The 13,352-nt window shown below is 41.4% G+C and overlaps 1 protein-coding gene across 16 annotated transcripts in view; it reads right to left on the bottom strand.

Moving 5' to 3' along the window:
- Nucleotides 1–9,255, bottom strand: part of Adam22 (ADAM metallopeptidase domain 22) — a 229,466-nt gene extending 220,211 nt beyond the window's left edge. For 8 of the 16 annotated variants that reach the window (XM_026784641.1, XM_026784642.1, XM_005358292.3 and 5 more), the window contains exons 1-2: nt 8,899–9,254; nt 8,299–8,459 (exon numbers count right to left, since the gene is read on the bottom strand). In XM_026784641.1, coding sequence (XP_026640442.1) covers nt 8,299–8,459; nt 8,899–8,977 — 240 coding nt within the window. In that variant the 5' untranslated portion in view covers nt 8,978–9,254. Of the gene's footprint in view, nt 1–8,298; nt 8,460–8,898 lie in introns of all 16 variants that reach the window. The other 8 variants (XM_026784638.1, XM_026784643.1, XM_026784640.1 and 5 more) reach the window with 4 other exon arrangements.
- Between the last annotated feature and the right edge of the window lie 4,097 nt (nt 9,256–13,352).

The raw sequence follows: 13,352 nt of genomic DNA, 5'->3' as shown, positions 1-13,352 counted from the left end.
TTTGGAGCACCTCTGAAAGCAGAGAACTTTCTCTGGCTAGAAGCAGGGGATACCGCTGGGCGAGGTGATCCACACTTGTAGCAGGACTTGGGATGCTGAGGCAGGGGGATTTTGAGTTGGGGGCCATCTTGGACTGTATAGCGGACTACCTCAGTAAACTAAACCAAACAGAGGAGAAGGCAGTGGAGGAGGAGGAGGAGGGGAGGAGGAGGACTGGAGGAGAAAGAAAGAGGAGAAGGGGAGGAGGAGGGGATACGAAACCAACAACTAGTGATAAAGCTATCCACACTGGGCAGTGTCGAACTGAGAGGCGATCCAATAAAGGTGCCAGCCCTAAGTTCTACCACCATGGGTAGAACACTATAAAATCACCTGGGAAAGCAGCGCACTACAGGCCTAGGTTCAGAAAACAATCTTCACAGATTCTAGGGATCTGTGTTCAAAACAACAGAAATGAAATGAAAAGACAGCTTCAGCTAAGAAGTAAAATGACCTGGTACAACATTAACTTTTTAAAAGGAAAAGAGACATATTTATTTAACCTGTTCATATGTATGACTCTGAAAACCTCTAAGACACAAACAGCACAGATTCTGGGGAAGAGGGAATGAGTAAATTCTAAATTCCCTGTCTTTCCTATTAGAACTGCTGGCATTTCTGAATCAAGATACAGAATTTTTAATTTTATTTTCAAAATCCAGTTGTCATGGATAAGACAAAACAGATTTTTATCTTAAAAGGAACTAAAGTCAGGAGCGAAGGGCAATAGAAGCCTAAAATCCATTTTGATGTTAAATATTTCTTTAAATACATGTAATTTTTAGTTACATGAAAAATAATTACAAGTTATCAAGAAAGGAGATCAATAAGGGTCAGGAGTTTCTTAAAGAATTAATGTAGGTATATTTTAACACAGATACATGAGAAATCCATGAAAACTTAGTAATGGAAACTTTGTAAAACACTACCTTGCTTTTTTAACAGTTCCTTTCAGAATTATTTTCCCATTTTACCCTCTATAAAGCTATAAGACCACGGGAAAGCTAATCAACTCAACTACAAAGTGTGTATAATAGCATCTACCTCATCATTAAAAATAATGAATATAAATCACTCATCACAGTGCTTAGGGTACATGGCCTGTGTTTGGAAAACTGAGTTCCTGTATTTTCAACTTTCTCCAAACGTTTTTCATCCTAGTACTTTCATTACCAAAATAAACACATCCAACCAGATGCTCACAGAACTCGTCATTTTGGTTATTATGTATCTGTTTTATCTGAACGATTTGGCATTTGGGACCCTTAAGCTACTGGTACCATATGGACACAAGAGATACTCCATCGCTTTTCTTATATGGGGAATATATGAATATAGATCTCTGTTTAGCATTACTGTCTCTGTCAGCAAAACTCTGGCAACAAGGCACATATAATTTTGATGTTGACTACTGAATACCAAGAGCTGGATTTACCATGAAAGGCATCATCAGTACAGTGTCCACAGGCACCTCCCTCAAGAGGTGAATGCTTTTGGATGTCAAATGTCTCCCCATATAGCCATTATTTAATTGAGGTGGAAAACTGAAGGTCCCTGCTGTGTTCAGCAAGCTTCTCCACTACCGTATAACGTTAAATATAAACACAGGTATTTCTGATGCACTAGAAGAAAAGTGTAACTCTAACAGGGGGAAATTTCATTTTGATTCCGGTAACAAAGGGCCATCTAAATGTCTTGAATGCCATCCAAAGTGAGTATTCAGCCAGTGCAGTGGAGTTGAAGTTTCCAAGTTCAATTCCCCTCTTAGCTTCTTTAGAAATGACCAGTTATGACTGGACTTCGGTGAAGGTAATGTACATCACGCATGAAGAAGCTGATTTGACACATTAAAAGTAACCACAATATTACAAAATTACCAAATATTAGGTATTTTACTATATAGTATACAGAGTTCACTGACATCTTTTCTCTGCTTCCTTTTCCTTCCTGCTTCCCACCGCTCTCCCCAGTCTCTCCTCTTCTCCCTCATGCACTTAGATGAGCATCTGCTTTCCCTGTGATAAACGTGGCCCGGACACACTCACTGCGGCTGTGCAGTGATGCCCATGTTACACATTCCTTTCTCAGTGAGCCGGGAGAAAGAGGGCAGCGCTCTCTCGCTCTCTCTCAAATGGGCTCTAGAACAATCAAAAGAACACTTGGCAGGTTTTGCAGTATGAGAAAGCTAACAGAACTAAGAACACTTCAGAAACTCATACGCTCTTAGATTCATTCATGCTTGCTCTCTATATAGCCGTGAAGAAATGGCCCCAAACTGGTTCCTTGTGCACAGTAAAATAATTTCATGGAATTTTATAGATAGCTATATGTATATCTGAATACACACACACATATACATATACATATACATATACATATACATATACATATACATATACACATACACAAATTGGGCTACCAAAGATAAGAAGCACAATGCCTGAATTAGGTCTCTACTGTCATCTAGGATTCTATTACTACATTTATATAAATTTGAATGAAGATTTAAAGGAAAGCCTGCAAGATGGCACAGCAAATAGTGATGCTTGCTGCCAAGCCTGGTGACCCAAGCTCAATTCCCAGAACTTACATGGTGAAACATAGTAGGAGGTCACTTGTACGTTCCCGGGTGCTTAGACCCGAAATAATCACACAGAAACTGTATTAATTAAATCACTACTTGGCCCATTAGCGCTCGTTTCTTATTGGCTAGCGCTTACATCTTAATTTAACCCATTTTTATTAATCTGTGTATCACTACAAGGCTGCGGTTTACCAGGTAAAGTTCCAGTGTCCGTCTCTGGCGGGACTACATGGCTTCTCACTGAGTTTACCTTCCTTCTCCCAGCATTCAGTTTAGTTTTCCTGGCCTAGCTAAGTTCTGCCCTATCAACAGGCCAAGGCAGTTTCTGTCTTAACCAATGGCATTCCCAGTATATAGGAAGAAATCCCACATCAGTGAAAGGAGAGAAATGACTCTCATATGTTGGCCTCTGCCCTTCATATGTGTGCTGGGATATTCATATGTGCACACATAATAGGTAGGTAGGTAAGGAGAGAGAGAGAGGATGGATGGATGGATGGATGGATGGATGGAAAATTAGAAGAAGCTTATTTTTAAATATTTAAGAGATATTATAATTTTGATTTTACTTTAACCTCTTGTCACTGGCAAGTAAACAAAAGTGCACTGCAAAGCATCTCTTTCCTGCTGCTTACAGCCAAACTTTACTAATACTGAGCTACTCAGTTTAACAAATGCACACTTTTAAAAAGCTATCTGTGATCCCAGCACTCGGGAGGCAGAGGCAGGCGGATCTCTGTGAGTTCGAGACCAGCCTGGTCTACAGAGCCAGTTCCAGGACAGGCTCCAAAGCCACAGAGAAACCCTGTCTCGAAAAACCAAAAAAAAACAAAAAAAGCTATCTGTGCTATCCTGGGAAACTACCATCAGAGCTGTGCCTCCTAGGAGCCCTTTCCCACTGGAGAAGCTGTGCTGTGACAACTGACAGTCAAGCTGACTCGGTGCCCCAGATGAAGCAACATAACGTTAAGAACAGCTCACTCATACGATAACATATGCATAAACAGTCACAAGAAATAGAGCACACCTTTGCTGCTATCATGCCTTCATTTTGCTTTTTTTCCCACTCACTAGTGGTTATAAAACTGTGGAATTATAGATGCACATCCTTATTGCCACATGACAATTCCTTAAAAAGAAACACTTTGTAGAAGATCAGACAAAAAAGTAGGTCTTTTACTCACGGACAACAAACATTTCTGATAGAAGAAATTATGTTGTATATGGAAATATAAAACTATTTGATTTAGAGCTGGGCGATGGTGGCGCACGCCTTTAATCCCAGCACTCGGGAGGCAGAGGCAGGCGGATCTCTGTGAGTTCGAGACCAGCCTGGTCTACAGAAGCTAGTACCAGGACAGGCTCCAAAACCACAAAAAACCCCTGTCTCAAAAAAAAAAAAAAAAAAACTATTTGATTTAAAATAAATAACAGAATTTATAGGTAACTATGTAAAAAATAAGCTATCAAATAACCCATTTCTGAAGATAATAATAAATTTATGATGCTTAGATTGCAAAAAGAGTGATCATTAGTAAGCATATTCTAAATAACAACTACAGGGTTATCAATATTAAACCATCAGTAAAAATCAGTAGATGATACCTTACACAAATTGGTAAAAAAAAAAAAAATTGTAAATTTTACATTACTATCCACAAACATGCAGTTCTTTTAGCATAAATACTATTGCAACAGAAGAAAAAAAGACTCAATATTTTGAATATCCTAGGGCTTTTTTCCAAGCTTGGAACTACTTCATATTTGACAACCCCAAAGACAGCCAGGTTATCCACAATCAAGTATAACTATTTTGACTATAATTTTAGTATTTTATGGCATAATAAGCTTCTACACGGACTGATCCTCCCACTTACGATATGAATTAGCATGCAATGGAGTAACTCATGCAATAAACACAAACTTCACAATATGGATTTGTAGCAATAATGCCATCATTTCACACTAAACTGTCATCATTCAACCAGAAGCAAATAAAGTTTCTTCTAAAGTAAAAAGCATAATATTCCCATTGATGGATGAAAGCTGAAACAAGCTCACAGCAGCAATCAAAGACGCCTGATACTCAAGGAGTCTTTGTGAGTTTGAAGACCACATAACCGACTACCATCCCTTGGGCAGTTGCTTGTCAAGTAAGAAGCAATTTCTGAACTAATTTAAGTGGCCTTTAAGCGCTCTTCTTTCTAAGGCTATTCAGTTTCACTGCGTTATGTAAAACATGAGTAATTTGTAATTTCGGAGAATGTGTTAAATTCAGGTAATCGGGGCATCGTTTGCATTCAAATGACGTCATAAAATTTCTGAACAGTCTCCTAGCTGTGCAAGGGAGCTATTGTTACTTAAGGGACTCTTAGACCCACTGTGTGCCCAGCGTGGGTCTGGGGGCTTTGTAAATGCTACTCATGCACAGTGTTTTCAGGACGTCTGGGAGCTCAGTCCTGTGAAGCTCAACGGTAAGTATTAGCATTTATCAGTGAATAAAAATGAATAAGTAAGCCTGCTCACTCTTAGGAACTACAATGATTCTTCTGTGACGTTACGACTAGAACATAGGATCATGAGTTTAGCCAGCTAATCTTGCTAAAACGCTTACATAGCCTGCTGAACCAAATCCCAACTCATCGCAAAGTCAAGAACTTGGGCAGCAGCTAGAAGCTACACTCTTCTCCTTTTCACACTGGTCCCCCAGATCTCATCTTCAGCTAACAAAGACAAGTCCTGACTTCCATGGGGCTCTGGATTTGCTGTTCCCACTCCCTCTCTGTAATCTAGCCAATGTTTTAACTCATTCGCAAAACACAGATCAGACAGCGCCTCCTGGGAGAGTCTGCGGACTGCTCGAAGGGTTAAGTGCTGGGCTTTCTCTTTTTCCACAGCAGTCTGTGATCACCTCAAGACTGAAGGGCAAAGAGTAATTGTTCATACATTCCCCCAGCTGTCTGTAAACCCATTAGAGGCTACAAGTGTCTTCTATCTCTAAATCCCTGTGGTCTTGGTTTATTTTAACATGCTAAATATCAAGAGCTCAACTGAATAAAATCCTTTTAATGAGTCAATAAATGAAATACACACACACACAAACACACACACATACACACACACACAAACACACACACACACACGTGCCTTATGAGCTCACAGGGAAAAAAAATCATCTAAATGTTATTTCTGAAATACAAGGGGAGTTGCTAAGAAATATCCAAGGGTACCTACAATGCCAAAAGTTCTATTTATCAAATAATAATAACAAGAGCTATATAGAATCAACACATTTTCAGGTTAAATAATAGCTCTTTTGAAACCAGAAATGCCTAGCAGACAAGAAAACCCCTGAGTTTCCTTACTGCAGGAAATGTTGGGTATGCAGCAATGCGTAGGCCTTTGTGTCTGTTCCCCATGGTGTACTGCTGCAATTTAAGGGTCCTGATTACACCGACTTCCCAACTGATGCAGACAACATACACTGTCTGCACCTTCAGAAACCAAGAATAATTTGTCTTAGTTATAAATAGCATTACTTCCACTTCAGACTTGAATTAATAATCTATGTATGCTGCTTAATATAAATTCTACCAAGTCATTTACGGCACACCAAACAATAGTCTCATTCTCCCAATAGTGGAGTTTACTTCTGAAGGGCCTATGGTATGTATCTTCTGCCCCAGTGGAGAGGGCTATAAGTCAAAACATCTCAGAAGTTCCCAGAAACACTGAGAGAGAAAGAAAAAGCAATGGCCTGTTTTTCCAACTTAGTGGTCTTTTACCAGCGTAGAGAAGAGGAAGGCACTGGGACCATGATCAGCATGGGGCAGAGGCTCCACTGGCATAGAGAAGGGGTAGGCACTCGGGCGTGATCACAGAAGGCAGAGACCCTGAGTTCCAGACTCTGCTCCTTCGCTTCCTCCTCCTGCATCTCTCTGTCTGTCTTTCCTTTCCTTCTTTCCTAATTCTCTAGGACTTGTTTTTAGCAAACTACTTATATCAGCGAAATCCAGACCATGGAAAACTCTATAGAGAATGGATGACCTCGTGTCTTAGTAAATAAATTACAAGGAAAATTAAAATAAAAACATAAAGGAATGGGTGGAAGAAGCCATACGGTAAAAGAGACTAAAATAAACTAAGTATGCACTTTATTTCAGCTCTGGCTCAAAATGAGGAAAGATGTGCATATAAACTATACACACAGAAGCATATTTTTGAGACAGGTGAAAGTTATTCTGAATAAATGATTGCTTTACAGTACTAACAAATCTTATTTTTAACACGACAATTCAGAGTTATATTTTTCTAAATAACCCTTACCTTTCAGACTTTGACTACTGAAAATATTAATAAATAATATGCCGTTTACTTCAAAGTCATACAGAAAGGGCAAGAGGAATAGCGGGGGACAGACAGGTAAGTTACCAATCACTGAAGCCAGAATTCATTATAATCCTCTGTCTAGTTTCTGTGGGTCTGGGTTTTTTAGTAAAAGGCTACAAACGAACATCAGAATATTGCTTCACAGGAATAATATTTATTAACTGAAAAATAAAACACAGGTTCCCTGCTTATACAGCTTTCCCATGGAAACAAGTCAAAATAAAAAGAAACATAAGCAGCTGTCAAACATTAATTCGGATAAGAAACTCCTTCGCTAAGGGCTGGGCATATAAGGTTTTCTACTACAATAATCTAACTTCAGAGGCTACTACAAGTAACCCTGAGTTTCTACCTATGTCAAAATTTTAGTGGAGCCAATTATTTGGCTGCAAATCTAGACAAATATTTTTCAGACTTTACATATCACACATGTGAATAGCTGAGCACATTAACACATTACAGTTATGTTAGTGTCGCGTGCATGTACAATTGGAAAGTGTACAGCTTATCTTCACAATGTTCAGAATCTTGGTGCTTACAAACAGAAAATCCCTTACATGGTTCTAAAAATATTGGCTAGAATTAGCCAGTATCTTCAAATTGATTTTCAAACATATGTTTGGTATTGATTTAAATGCAGGTACATTAGTTTGATTAATTTAATGCAATAAATTAGGGGTTTTTTTTTTTAACAAATTAAGTACTCGATAACAATACAGCCCTAATTACAACGGTGAAAAAGTAGGGAGGACCAGTTTATAGAAGTCAGGAGTGGATAGGCATATCTCTGGTGTTCACAAAGTAAGTGAGCAGGCGATTTTGCAGTGTAGTTTATTTTTGCTTGGGTTTCTTAGGGATGCCTAGTTTCCTTCTTTTCCCTTCTTTCTGCGTATCTTGTGTTATAAAGCCTTCTCTCGCAGTTAAAACAACGAAGATGATGATGCAATCCTACCCAAACAGAATGTCCTCCTACCCGGCGCAGTTTTGCTTGAGGAAGGAGATGGGGTCTTGGCCTCTAGCCCCTAGCTCCTTGCTCAGGTTACTGGGCTACTAGGAGCATCCACCGCCACCCCCTCCAAACAGCCCCCGCCCCTTCTGCTAAACCCTGGGCCTGTGCTTCTTTGGGTTCCTTTTTTTCTGTCTCCTTTTCTCCTCCTTCTTGCACCAGGAGCATCATGCATGAGTCGCATTAGGATTGTGCTCTTTCCACCCTATGCACCGCGTCTCCAGGGCAACCCTAAGCAAACGTGGGGTCGTGAGGCTGCGCCACAAACCACCTCCCTCACCTGCCGGCCGCCAGGGTGGCCCCGCACCCGTGTGTTGAGCCGGTCGTGCCAAGTTTCGTCCTCGCCGCCCAAGCGGTAGATGAGGCGCAGTGGCACGATGCTCTGGCGCTCCAGGAAGCGGTTTTCGTTCCTCCTCTCCAGCTCCCTCAGCGAGGCGTCTCCTTGCAGGCAGGCAGAAGGGCAGGCGGGAGTAGAGAGAAATGGCAAATAAATAATAAATAAATAAAGCCCTACGAAAATTCCCCCGCCTCCTCCCTCCAGGACCCCACCAGGGAAGGACGCAAAGACGCCAGCTGGAGAGCTCTGGACCAGCTAGCTCATCCGAGAGCATCCCAGGGCCCAGAAACACGGCACCCGTTTCCCATTCTCCCTATTTTTCTCTTCTTCAAGAAATATAAAAAAAAAAAAAAAAGGCATTTGACCCCAGATTGCTGATGCATCCTTGAGCCCCCACACGTTTGCTCCTTTCTCACCGCCCTTCAAAAAATACAAATAGAAAAAAAAAAAAAAACGCACACTGTGGAAACGCAGATGCGGCTTTTCGGGGGCTTCAGGGTTCCAAGGAGTCCTGGAAGCCCAAGCAGCTAGCTGTGAACTTACCTGCCGGACCGCACCGCGCTAGGGGGCAGGTCCCTAAGACGCAGAGCAGCCAGAAGGACACGGCCGCCGCTGCCTGCATGGTGGCGGCGCTCAGCTGCTCGTGTCCCGGCCACGGGCTCCGGCTCCCCGCCGCCCCTTCCCGGCCCGCGCCGCTGCCGCAGCCGCCGCTGCCTCAGTGCTGCATTGTGCCTCGCGGGCGCTTCAGTGGCGGGGGCAGCGATGGAGCGCCGCATCGGGCGCCAGGCTGTAGCTAAGTGGCTTCTAGCGCCTCCCACTTCATCCCCAGGCGGAGGCCGGGGCGGGCGGCCAGCTCGGCAGGGAGCGGAGCCGGGTGCGCAGCGGGCCTGGTGCACTTGCCCCCCCCCCAACACCCCCACCCTTCGCCGCACCCGGCCGCTCGCTCGCACCGGAGTAGCTGGGAAATGTAGTTCCCTCTCCGCATCTCGCTGGTCTCTACAGCGACGCGACCGTCGCCACCAGGGGACTGCAGACCCCAGAAAGGGAAAGCACTTAGGAGAGGTGAGGGACACCACCTTGCAGGGTCACAGTAGCGGGAATTCTCCCCCAGCGACCACAAAGAAAAGCATTGTTGTTCACGAGTTGGTTTTGCTTAAGTTACCAAGCGACCATGCCCTGCGTGCATGGCAAGTCAGTCATTCCACAGATATGAACTGAGGGCCTACTATGTGCCAGGTGGTTACAAAGATAAAGAACCTGAGTGTGAGTCACCCGCTCTCCGACGCAATTAAGAACGGCTGTTTTGGTAAGACTTTGAGCAAAGGGTTAAATGGTTATTTTTGCAGTCCAGGTGTGTCTGTGCACCGTGAGTGTGCAGTACTGTTGGCAACCAGAAAAGAGGCTTGAGTTTCTGGGACTAGAATTACAGAAGGTCCTGTGTGTTCTGGGAATCCAACCCATGTCCTCTGGAGGAACAGGCAGTATTTTTAACCCCTGAGCCATATCTCCATCCGCAAGCCATATTTTTAAACGGCTTTTAATTTCATTTTATTTTGGATACCTACAGGAGGGCCATAAACCAACTCCAGGAGAATCAGAAGACATGTGCCAAAGCTCTAGGCAGACATGTAAAGTGGGAATAAGCTGGATTCTCAGTGGTTTGTTTGCCTCCTCCAATACCTGCCAGCCTCAAATATGTACAGAAAACAGATAGGGGAACTGACTTTTTAGGCAGTCCTACCCTACCCACCCCACTGCAAATGTTAGAGACTCACAGGGATAAAAATAGTAATAATTGTTTACATAATTAGCACTTGCATGTTACAGATTTTGAGATTCACATACACTAGCATTACAGCCTCAGGTCAAAAATCTAAACAGCACGCCTTTAATCCCAGCACTTGGGAGGCAGAGGCAGGCGGATCTCTGTGAGTTCGAGACCAGCCTGGTCTACAAGAGCTAGTTCCAGGACAGGCTCCAAAACCACAGAGAAACCCTGTCTCAAAAAACAAAAAAAAAACCAAAAAAAAAAATCTAAACAGCAGAAAAGAGGAAATTAAGAATTAGATCAAGTAGGCTTCTTCCCAGGGATGGTTCAACATATGTAAATCAGTAATAATTGTAATCCACCATATAAACAAACTAAAAGACAAAAAAAAACACATGGTCATCTCATCAGACGCAGAAAAGACCTTTGACAAAATCCTACATCTCTTCGTGGTAAAAGTCCTGTAGAGATTAGGGATAAAAAGGACATATCTAAACATAATAAAGGCAGTTTATGGAAAGCTATAATCAACATCAAATTAAATGGACAGAAACTCAAAGCAATTCCACTAAACTCAGGAACAAGACAAGACTGTCCACTCTCTCCATACTTGAAGTCTTAATAGGGCAATAGGCACCTGAAGGAAATCAGGGGGATACAAATTGGAAAGGAAGAAGTCAAAGTATCTTTATTTGCCCATAATATAATAGTATACATAGTGACTCTAAGAATTCCACCAGAGAACTTCTACAAATAATAAACACTTTTTGCAAAGTAGCTGGATACAAAATTAACTCACGAAAATAGGTAGCCTTATCATATACAAACATCAAACTGGCTGAGAAAGAAATCAGGGAAACAATACAATACTTTTCAAAATAACATCAAATAATAGAAAATATCTTGGAGTAACTCTAACCAAGCAAGCAAAAGAAAGACTTGAATAATAAAAACATTCCATCTTTGAAGAAAGAAATTGAGGAAGATATCAGAAGTTAGAAAGATCTCCCATGCTTATGGATTAATAGGATTAATCCTACCAAAAGCAATCTACAGATCAGCCCCCACCAAAATTCAAACACAGTTCTTCACAGACCATGAAGGGAACATCTCCAGGTTCATAAAAAAACATAAAAAAATCAGGATAGCAAAATTGTATAGCCAAACAACTGCAGGAGATATCACCATCCCTGACTTTGAATTGTACTACAGAGCTATAGTAATATAGAGTCTGTTTGGAGCACAAAAACAGACATGTTAATGAATGAAATCAAACTGAAGACCCACACATAAATGTACACACCTATGAACACCTTATTTTTTTTTTTTTACTAAGAAGCCAGAAATACACACTGGAAAAAAAGGCAGCATCTTCAACAAATGGTGTTGATCAAATTGGATGTCATATTTTGAGAACTACATGTCATGAAGCATATTGGAATTTCAAAAATGTGTAAGTCTTCAAATCAATGATGGTTAAGAATCTTATCTCGCATGCAGTTGTCTACAGCATGAGCAAGGTTTCAAGAGTCTATTAGACCTTAAAACACAGCATTCTGTAATGACTACAGTAAAAGATGATCAGAGCCTGAGGCATAAGAATGTGTTTTGTGTTCTCCCATAATGTCATGAGTCCTGTTCCTAATCTGGTTCTCTGAGCTAAAAGAATGGGTTGTGTAAGTGTTTTAATTATGACATTGCTCTAAACAGAGTGCTTTCTTCTCACTTTTTTTTAGCATGTTTGGAATATATTAAATAATTTCTAAAGCTAAACATACCAGTTTTATGTAACAAAAATTTAAATACTTTTTTTTAAGTTTGTCTTAGCTTGTGTCGCTACAGCAATAATAGCATAGACTGGGTAACTCAGGTATCAAACATTTAAGGAACTGAAATGTAACAGTCCTAGATTTGACCATTAGCACTACAAAGCAAAACACAGTAACAAGGAAAATTTGTCACAGTGCTGGAAGTCAGAAAGCAAGGAAGGAGCTCCAAGACCTGGTGTCAGGTAAGGGCTACTTCCTACCCCATGAACAGCAGTCCCCTTGTCCTTGTCTTTATGAGACACAAATAGAGCATTCCTGTTCTCCCCAACCATCTCTTGCTCCCTTTTGTAATGCAGACATTAATCCAACCATGGAGGTTTCACCTTCATGACCTAATTATTTCTCAAGATCCCATCTTCAAATACCATCACAGTGGGGCTTCAATATATTCGATATATTCATTTTGGAGTGATACAATCAGTTATTAGTAGAGGTTAAAGTATCTCACCCATCAGATTTCCAAGTCTGAATTGCTAGACACTTGACATATATGAGAAAACACTAATAAATGACAAATTATGTTTTCATTAGTATATATATACAAATTTAAACTTTTGTGTGTATGTATTACATCACGGGCACATGTGGAAGCCTGACTTTGAACTTCTGCTCTTCCTGCCTCCCTCTCCTGGGGTTTTATAGGTCATTGTACCCCATCTCTTCACATATGTTTGAATAGAGAGGTCCAAGAGAAAAAAACAAAGTTTTTGTTGTTTAAAATGTTCATAAACTCATAAGTACATGTGTTTAAAGATGACCACTTGGGTTCTCATCCCTGGAGAAGATTGATTCTCCTCCTCGTAACGGTCAATAGTTGCCTATAGCCTTCACATGGGGGAGACTCAGTGGACTCAGCAGATTGTACGTGTGTGTGTGTGTGTGTGTGTGTGTGTGTGTGTGTGTGTAATAATCAAAGATGAAAACGTCATGAATTTGAGGGGACACACCGGAGGAACTGGAATGGGGAGAGAGTTGGTTAGAAATCACAATCACAGAGAACTTAGACAGCAATGAGGACACTAAGAGAGACTCACATAGATCTAATCTACTTGGGAAGTAGAAAAAGGCAAGATCTCCTGAGTAAATTGAGAACATAGGGACCTTGGGGGAAGGTTGAAAGGGAGGGGAAAGGCAGGGAGGGGAGCAGAGAAAAATGTAGAGCTCAATAAAAATTAAAAAAAAATTCAAAGAAGGGGCTGGAGAGATGGCACAGAGGTTAAAAGCACTGACTGCTCTTCCGGAGGTCCTGAGTTCAAATCCCAGCAACTCACATGATGGCTCACAACCATCTGTAGTGAGATCTGATGCCCTCTTCTGGTTCGCAGTCATACATGGAGGCTGAACACTGTGTACATAAATAAATAAATCTTAAAAAAAAAAAAAGACTCCTCGCCGGGCGG

The sequence above is a fragment of the Microtus ochrogaster genome, chromosome 26, assembly GCF_000317375.1.
Source record: "Microtus ochrogaster isolate Prairie Vole_2 chromosome 26, MicOch1.0, whole genome shotgun sequence".
Classification (NCBI taxonomy): domain Eukaryota; kingdom Metazoa; phylum Chordata; class Mammalia; order Rodentia; family Cricetidae; genus Microtus; species Microtus ochrogaster.
The sequence above is the reverse complement of the archived record's forward strand: the minus strand, read 5'-3'. Positions and strand labels throughout refer to the sequence as shown.